General features: G+C 36.1%; 1 protein-coding gene across 1 annotated transcript; it reads right to left on the reverse strand.

The window, feature by feature from the left end:
- Positions 1–575: 575 nt before the first annotated feature.
- mRpL14 (mitochondrial ribosomal protein L14) lies at positions 576–9,716 on the reverse strand. The gene is made up of 4 exons (XM_053799106.2): positions 9,700–9,716; positions 8,831–8,876; positions 6,303–6,511; positions 576–994 (listed from the first exon to the last, which is right to left on the reverse strand). Exons 3-4 carry the CDS (start codon positions 6,505–6,507, stop codon positions 741–743), a joined length of 459 nt encoding a protein of 152 aa, XP_053655081.2. The 5' UTR covers positions 6,508–6,511; positions 8,831–8,876; positions 9,700–9,716; the 3' UTR covers positions 576–740.
- Between the last annotated feature and the right edge of the window lie 574 nt (positions 9,717–10,290).

Consider the following 10,290-nt stretch of genomic DNA (forward strand, 5'->3'; position numbering starts at 1 on the left):
GACCTTAATGGGTTGAACACTTCTTATGATTATAATAATAACTCAGTATCTCAATTCATAGGTAATTTCTATTTCTAGCTTTTAATTTTTTTAAATGTTTGTTTTACTTTGCTCTTAATTTATAATTACTATTATTGCCAGTTCTATCAACTTTGTAGATAAATGTAATCTTAGTGATTGCTTAGTGTGATATTTGAAGCAGAACTAATAAAATAAAAATGATTTAAAATTATACAATTATTTCCATTCTTTAGCTTGTTAACTACTATAAGTATTTCTCAATGTCAAATATTTTCTGCAAAATATAGGCTTGTTAGTTATTACAATGCCATAAATTTAAATTATCCCAAAATTGGTAATATGCTCTAGTATATAACAATGTACTGTCTGGGACCAAATGGTGTGTTGCCAACAACAGTGAAGAAATGACCCACTTTGAAAAACATGCTCTTATTGGGAAAATATTTTGCTGTTATGATCATTAAATCATGCTGTAAAATAATCCTGTAGATAAAAATTATTTTATATATGAGCATCATTGTAAGTGATAATACTGAGATAAAAATATTTACATCTTAATAATTGGAACACTTTAATGAACTTTTTGCTACAATACATAGTTTATGTTAATATTTTAATCCATTATTTCAGTGCTCTATGTAAAAATCAGGAAACATTGTGACTACTTTGGAAATTATGTACAGTACATAATTTATTTTGTATGGTTACAAATATGCTTGTTACACAAACCTGGTGGCAATTGCCAAAATTTTTGTATAATCAGCTCCTTTTGGCCGTGACATTTCTACAAGTTTGTGACGAAGCATGGTTGGAATGGGAAAAAGTATCCTGGTACCAAGTGGTGACCCATTATCATCAATTAAAACAATGTTATTACTGTCAAACTTGGGCATGAGTGGCTTCTGATTCTGATGGCATCCTGTGAGTATGGCCTTCTTCTTCTGACCTTTGATGGCAACCAACACTTTGTCACCTGGTGAAAAATGAAAGTTGGAGTGAATATTAAATCAATTATGTGTGTGCTTAACTAAATCTGTGATTACAATACTTTTTTGATGTTACAGAAGCACTAAACCTCAAAGGGTCATATAGCACCTGTACAGGAACAAAGCTATGCACCTGTTTTTCAATCTTCAGTATTAAATTTGTCATAATGAATTGATTCATAAGAACTGAAAGGCACCAGGACTTACTGGTTACTCAACACTATTAAAATTCAAATACAATGTTTGTATGAAATTAATTAGATATATTTTTTTGTTGAGCCTTTAAGATCAATGGCAAAATAGGGAAGGAAAGGATCCGAGTAAGATAGAACAAAGAAAAATGTAATGGGCAGAAAGAAAATGAGGTAAGAAAGAGCAACTTTTGTTTTCCAATGGATAATTAAGCATGCTTCTATTAAAAATGCATTAAATTATATGCATTACTGTTAATGTTGCAATTTAAAAACTGTAGTGTAAAGCACCCTTCTGGCAAGACAGTGATGGAGTGAATGATGGTGAAAGTTTTTCTTTTTCGGGCCACCCCGCCTTGGTGGGAATCGGCCAGTGTGTTAATAAAAAAAAAAATACTCTTATTTCAGCATTTAGGACATACAGTACCATTATAAGATATTCAATGGCCTTAGCAAATGAAAGTTGTACATAAAGAGATAAGGCTTTTTTCCATTAAATAAACATCACTCCAATATACACAGCTCACTAAAAAAAAAAAAAAAAAAACACTGCTCACCAAAAGTTTGAGATCAAATGATTATGAAGTCTAGGGCACGATCCAAGCATTTACTAACCTAATTAGATTGTCCAAACAAAATTTCTAAAAGATGCAATTTATTTATTTATTAATTTGAACATGATACAGAGAAGTACAAAAGAATACAGTTAAATGCAGCATGCCAAAGCCACTTGAATGCATAGCATTACGGGCAGGCTTAAAATTAACTTAAGATTAACTAAGCAATGAAGTATTCAGTGGTAAAACATTGTAAACAGATAACAATTAAGCACAAATGAGTATTACAAAAACAGGTCGTATGGTTGCATGCATTGCTGTACAATCAGTATTTATTTATTTATTTAATTTGAACATGATACAGAGAAGTACAAGGAATACAATTTTTAAAGTGCAACATGCCAAAGCCCCTTGTTAGCAGAGCATTATGGGCAGGCTTAAAATTAACTTAAGATTAACTAAGCAATGATATATTCAGTGGTACAAAAATTGTTCTAAAACAGATAACAATTTAGTACAAATGAGTATTACAAAGACAGGTCATATGGTCATTTACTGTGTTGCTGTGTAATCAGTAGAATGGAGTATTCTGTTAGGTAATGAAGTTAAATAGTAACAAAGTTTGATTGGGTCACAGGTTGACATTTATGAGATACAATAATGAGACACATATGAGATACAATTGTGGGTGAGTAAGTGATTTTTGAGAAGAGACTAAAAGACATAAAAAATGCTTGAAGTATTTTCCCAAGTCTTAGGATATAAAAATAATAAGAAAAAATATTCCTCTCCAAAGTGGATGGCAGTGCTGTATGACCCTTGTGGGTTTAGCACTTCTTTTTATTATAATAATCCAAAGTGGATGTCCCACCCTATCAGTATTCATACTTGGCACCCCCAGAATATCTGGCATTTTCTCATTTCCTACTTTTTTTTTATATTTCACATAACATACTACAGACATGTTATTTTTTTTCACATTTTCATACATAGCTATGAAATATATCCCAGAAATTTATCTTTCTCCTACCTGTTTTCTCATTATATGGACAACTGGAACTTGTACAAGAAAGATCTCTAAAATGGATTCACATTCTAAGTAGTAACAAGGATTACATACAGTATTATATTCTTGGGGAAGTGCTAAATCCATAGGGAGGAATGGGAAGTAATCAGATCTCATCCAAGGAAGGAAAGGGCAGCTACAATTCCTTGTATCAAGAGCTCTTCACCAGCATCAAAACAATTCCCCCCTTGACAGTGGCAGTAAAAGGAGTCAATCTCTCTGTTTACACTTATCTTTCAGACCTGGCCATATTACCATTCCTATGTATTGTTATCCAGTAATTTTCCACTTTCCCGCATCCCTTTTCCTAGTAGTTGGGTTTCACTTGTTTTAGTCTTTTGTGTAACAATGAAAACATAGCTCAATGTAATTTAACCCTTTCAGGGTCCAGAGGCCAAATTTCAAAGTGTGCACCAGGGTCCAAGAATTTTCAAAAAATAATTTTGTTATTTTTTCTTATGAAATGGTAGAGAATCTTTTTCTCAAGGCAATAAAACAAAAAGTACGAAATTTGATGGAAAATTGACAAAATTATGCTCTCACAAATTTTGATGTGTCGGCAATATTTACGCATCAGCGATTTTGCCAACTTTGACTCCCGTTTTAGGACAATTACAGTAATCCAGTCAACCAAATTCTTTGCTATTTCACTAGTATTACTTTTATTCTATCGATTGAGCACAAGAAATCACCAAGTCAACTGTTTCAACAACAAAATAAAGTGACCGGAAATTGGTAATTTGGCCAATTTAATGCAAAGTTCAAAATATTCCAATTTCAAAACAGGGTTCAGAATAAACAATGCAGGCATTCCTGGCACTAAACTAACATTTCCTCTGTTCATCAGTAAAGTTTTCAGGCTTTACAAATGAATTCCATTTTGATTTTTTATTCACATAATGAATTTTTATTCAAACCAAAAAATAGAAGATTTACTGTTATGCAATACTGTAATAATTGTATAAATAATATCACCACATTTGTGAATGTATATTATACCCACCAGGTGTCATGTATTAGACTTGTGAGGTCATTTGTTTACTCTTGAATATCGGCAAAAATTTAACATTTCTGCTACTTAGAGCTCAGTTTCAAGCCATTTCCAGTATCAAAACCAATCAAAATCATCTCTATTTCTGTAGTATATCTTCCATTCTATCAAATGAGACCAAGAAATTGCAAATACAACTATAAAAAACATACGAAAAAACACTGCAAAGTCGCTGTTTTAATCGAAAATTACGGTCTCAGTCCTGTGCTGCAGGATTTGATTTATGTGGTGCACACATACCATATAGATGTATTCTCTCATATCTAGGCCCAAATTTACTGCTCACAGCTTATCAGAGTGAGCTGAGCTCATGGCATAGCTCTACGGTTTGGACCCTGAACATAAAGCCGTAGATCTACGGCACGGACCCTGAAAGGGTTAATAATGCTGCATGGTCCATGAGGTATATTCTCCATATCACAAAAACCACAGCCCTTTGTAGATCAATGCATACAAGTCTTAATAGCTGTTTCAATACCCTCAAGAGGCAGAGGAATTACAGCTTAATTCCATTATAATGCTAAGGAGCCCTTCATGAGGTCCAGGTGCTGGAGATCAACACCCATGAGAAGTCCAGGTGCTTTATTATTACAACTGAAACTAGGCACTAAACCCACAAGTGTGACACACCCCTGCTCTCGATGCTTTACCTCAACATTCAAGAAGCCTAGCACCTGCAGTTTCTTATTACTTCAGTGTTATTACACTGTATTCTGAAAAAAGTGCCAAATCTGAAGTCATACAATGATATGTAGCTTAATATCCTCAAAAGGGTCAGGAGCTATAGATCATTACTGCACTGTATGACCCTTGTAGGTTTAGTGCTTCATTTTTTATTATAATAATATAGGTCATTACCCTAAAACCCTGAAGGGAGATTCCTTGATGCTGGTGAGGGGCTCTTGATCTCGGGAATTGAATCTGCTCCAATTCCCCAAATTAAGCCTGACTGCCTTCCATCCCTCCCCCCCCCACAAGTGCTGTATATTCCCTACAGGTTTAGCACTCCCCCATGATAATAATAATAATTACCCTAAAAAGCCACAGGAAATGTAAATCAATACCCTTGAGAGGATACTTAACCATAGTTAACCACATGTAGAAACAAATGGCACTACTCTGCAAGGACTGCCATGTTGCATTGTTAGTTTGCCCTATCTTAATAGTGTCCTCTCTATCAGGATTCACATCCAACATCTACATTGCCCTAACACATTCACTGACTTCCTTGCTGAAAGTCCCACTTTTGATGCAAACTCACTCTCTGACTTTAATGGAATTAACCTATTCTACCAACTATGACTTCAATCTTACACTTGCATTAACCTCATCTCCATTAACCCCTATCACCTTGAAAACCCCTACCCACAGCACTGTATGACCCAAATGGATTTAGTGCATAAAATGATTATACTGTATTATTACCACACTGCATTGTATATTTACACCCTCCTCCCTCAATGGAGGTTCCTTGAAACTGATGAGGGGCCCTTGACTCAAGGCATTAGACTTGTCCTCCCCTTCCTTGTATCAAACCTGATTGCCTCCCATTTCCCAGGCACTTTGTGATCTCTACAGGTTTAACGCATCACCTGAATATGTGTGATAAAAATAATGTATATTCACACCATATGCATTTAGTTTCTGAACCCAACAACACAAGAAAACCAGGGGTCTATTGGTAATCCCCCTAATGTATGCTGGGAGGCAGCTGAACAGTCTTGGGCCCCTGACACTTATTGTGTTGTCTCTCAGTGTATTCATACTCAGTGTACTCATTGGGGGAATGTTGCATCTCCTGCCGAGTCTTTTGCTTTCATTGGGAGTGATTTTCGTGTGCAAGTTTGGTACTAATCCCTCTACGATTTTCTAACCGTATATTATCATGTATCTCTCTCGCCTGCGTTCCAGGGAATACAAATCAAGGGACTTCAACCGTTCCCAGTAATTTAGGTGCCTTATCGTACTTATGTGCGTTGTGAAAGTTCTTTGTACACTCTCCAGGTCAGTAATTTTGCCTGCCTTGAAGGAGGCAGTTCAAGTACAGCAGTATTCCAGTCTAGAGAGAACAAGCAATTTGAAGAGAATTGTCATTGGCTTGGCATTCCTAGTTTTGAAGGTTCTCATTATCCATCCTATCAATGGCATAGCCAACCAACACTGCTTCTTAAAATTGCACCATTAGGTTTTTCACACATATTATCTACATATTATCACATATATTATCATACATATTATCTACATATTATCACACATATTATCATACATATTATCTACATATTATCACACATATTATCTAGTTATAATAAATACCTGATAATGAATAAGGTGCTATATTTTCAAGTGTGGTAACAATCAATATTTTGGAGAAACTGAAATAGGTCATCAGCTAAAACGATTTACTGTACCTCAGAAATAAGCTTCCCCTACCTGTATAGCCAAATCTTATCTTGCTATAGATGTGAATACATTTTGGTGGCCGACCTTCCAACATTGCCGACTTCCCAAGTTCACTGTTATCTATAACTCGCAGCCTTGTTAATTTCTGTATTTGTTGAAGTGGTGCACAAGTGTGAAGCCCTGCATCCCTAGTGCATTTCACAATTAACTGCAGTATAGGCTTAACATTCATCATTAACCTGAAAATAAAGAGGATGAAAATTAACCTCCAAATTTAAGCTATCTTATCCTACCACAATTCATATCAAAGTCTAACCCTGGAAATATCTGTAGTGTATATTAGCTGATGTAAAAGTACTGTGGAAAATATCTGCTACACTCACATTCTCCACCCAAGAAATTACAGTTCAGTAACTCTAAAGTAACAAAATATAATTTTAGAAGAACAAAAATGTACAATACTGTGACTGGAACAATACACAAATAACCCCATATGACAATGTTTCGGTCCAACTTGGACCATTGACAATTCACACTGGTGTGACTTGTCAACTGGTCCTACAAGTCACACTAGTGTGACTTGTAGGGGGCTTTCTGCATGCACACCTAAATGTCATTCACCTCTGTACACACAATGTATCATGCTGAAATAAAGTATCTTACTTAAGAGTGCCAAGAGTAGACATCTTTTCATTTGTTTCATATGACCTTCTTTACCACTAGTTATATACAATATGGATGGCTCTGTAGAGGATAAGAAAATCTCTTGTTTACCCTCTTGAGGATTTCTGGCAACCTTCTGCAGTTATGAGGTGCATCAAGGGAGGATGGTCCTACAAGTCACACTAGTGTGACTATGTCACACAGTGGATTTTGTCCTATATATTTTAATACTTGATGTGCTGTTGGAGCGTGAGCAAAGTAACATTTATGAAGGGATTCAGGGAAACCGGCAGGCCGACTTGAGTCCTGGAGATGGGAAGTACAGTGCCTGCACTCTGAAGGAGGGGTGTTAATGTTGCAGTTTAAAAACTGTAGTGTAAAGCACCCTTCTGGCAAGACAGTGATGGAGTGAATAATGGTGAAAGTTTTTCTTTTTTGGGCCACCCTGCCTTGGTGGGAATCAGCCAGTGTGTTAATAATAATAAAAAAAATTTTTTCTGAAGTCCATTAAATCAAGTTTTATTAAGTCAAGAGTTTTACTAAGAAGTTGCTGTGTGTTTACATTAGATGATGTAGCGTTGAACCCTAAACAGCCAACTGAAATGAAGAAGATTTAAATCCCTAAAGTGGAAACACAGAAGCTACTATACTATTGGAAGATAACAGTAAAATAATAATTGGACCATATACAAAAGCACTATAGAGTTTATAAAAGTATAAAACTAAGCTATCCATTTCAGAAATTGTACAGGATTTCACTAATGTACAAGAAGATAAATTAGTAGACAACAGCATAAGCTTACAAGCCCTAATTAAAAGATGGTTTAAAAAGATGGCTAAAATGTCCAAATTACCAAGGTGGTAAATTAGATGACAAATGGAAAATGGCATACTGTTTACCAATATTTTAAAAAAGTAATATTCTAGGCTTGCTTCACTGACAGGTACTGCAATTAAAACAGTTCAGTTTAAAATTTGCAAAATATTTTAAAGGATGAGAACAATACACTAGCTGCTCAGGCAACAAAGCAATAATTTCAAGAGTAATATGAAGAATTTGTCACCAACATTCAGAGTAAAGCGAATCTTCTTGTCTGTTCTTGTTGCGGGTTCATCAAGGATCCACTGGGATTCTCGAAGTGTTTGACTATATTGATTTGTACATCCTTAAGAAATAAAAAATAAAACCATTAGATTATAAGTATAATCTAGGTTTTGCCTGAAATGCTGTGCATTCCATGGGCTTGCAGATTACTATGTTTTGTTGGTACAGTGATTTTGAAATAATGACTTCTTTTTCTGTATTTGTATCCTAGGTTAATTGCTATACGAGTTACTATACAAGACCAGTAGTTGGTAGCACACTTATCCCACATACTGAGTGTCCGTGGTTTGATCCCTGGTGCGGGCGGAAACATTGGGCATGTTTCCTTACACCCGCCGTCCCTGCTCACCTAGCAGTAAGCCAGTACCTGGGTGTTAGCCAACTGGTGCAGGTGATATCCTTGGGGGTGGCAGTATATCTCAGATTATTACATGTAAACCACACAATAACCAAAATCTGTAAACCCTGCATTGTAATCCTTATAGAGAATAAACTTTGATTTGATTTGATTGGGCTGGGTTTTGAAATGAGGTAGGATAACAGATTTTAGCTTGTAAAATTGATAAAGCTAAATAAAAACCTATTTCACATTTAAAGTTTAAAGGGCCATCATAAGTTATGCCATACTGAACCTTCCTTCACAGTGTCTGAGGAAAAAATAATCCCCTAAGTTGGGTAATGAAATGAAAAGGAACAGGAGTTCTCTTAAAAAATTAAAACATGGCAAAAAATTCCCACTAAGGACAGGTGCACCTTGTCTAAGCCCAGACAAAGTGGAGGGTCCACACACCTGCCTGTCAAGTCAGTAACTGGTCTCTCTTCAAACTGTAGAATATCTGCTGAGCGGAATATGATTGATGCCTCTTAGGTAACTAAGTTTGTTTTGCAGGTACACATAAATACAGATACACATATTATCATACATACAAGGACCCCAATGGAAATGAGCCACTTCGTCTGACTTTTTTTTGGGTTATCCTAGGTTCACTACACATGCTGCTATGTATGATAATCTATGTAACTGTGTGTATACCTGAATAAACTTACTTACATATTAACATATGTGTAAATTACCTAGGATAACCCAAAAAGTCAAAGTGACTTATTTCCACTGGGATCCTTGTAATATCTTATTATTTAAACCTATGTCACTATATACTATATATGATTACTGTAATTATGTACACCTGTACCTAAATAAACTTATTTACATCAGCTCACTAAGATCGACGCTGAAGCCCAAAAACTTACTGCCTATTTTTTATATGTTCAATTTTCTTAGATTATTATTATTATTATAATCATGGGGAGTGCTAAACCCGTAGGATTATACAGCTCATGTGAGGGGTATGGAAGGTATTCAGGCTCAATTCAGAGAACCGAAGCACAGATCCAATTCCCTAGATCAAGAGCCCCTCACCAGCGTCAAGAACCTTCCCTTGAGGGGTCAATTTACTTAGAGGTTTCCTCCTCTGTTCTTCAGCAACCGTGGTTTGTTTAGAGGTTCCAGGTTTCTTTTGACTTGTTTCTGGTTTATCCTAGGTAGTTTACACTATATACGATAACTGTACTAATGTGTACCTGTGCCTAAATAAACTTTACTTATAGGATGTAATTTATACGTAATTAACTATATAAGACAATTGTAAAATCTAAAACCAGTGTAATGAGTATGAATGAAGCCTTACTGTCGTAAGCTGCTTTGTTGGGGATTTATAGAGTCACCAGAACTGACACCGTGTTGAGCCCTATCTTGACGCCGGTGAAGGGCTCTTGATCCAAGAAATTGTGCTGTATGACCCCTACGGGTTGAGCCCTTTTCCCCTAAATATAATAATAATAATGCCCAAGCGGCCCAATGGAAATAAGTCACTTTGATTTATGGGGTTATCCTAGGTAATTTTACACTATGTATGATAATTGTACTTAGGTGTACCTGTGCCTGAACAAAGTTACTTAGTTCGAGGTATATAAATATTGGCTAAATCTCCGCTGGATATTTTTTATATTAAGGGGAAGCGTTAAACCCATAGGATTCATATAACGCCTGGGGAAAGCGAGGCATTCTTACCCGAAATTACCTGGAGAGAGTTCTGGGGGTCAACGCCCCCGCGGCCCGGTCTGTGACCAGGCCTCCTGGTGGATCAGAGCCTGATCAACCAGGCTGTTACTGCTGGCTGCACGCAAACCAACGTACGAGCCACAGCCCGACTGGTCAGGAACCGACTTTAGGTGCTTGTCCAGCGCCAG

Source organism: Cherax quadricarinatus, chromosome 66, assembly GCF_038502225.1.
Source record: "Cherax quadricarinatus isolate ZL_2023a chromosome 66, ASM3850222v1, whole genome shotgun sequence".
Classification (NCBI taxonomy): Eukaryota; Metazoa; Arthropoda; class Malacostraca; order Decapoda; family Parastacidae; genus Cherax; species Cherax quadricarinatus.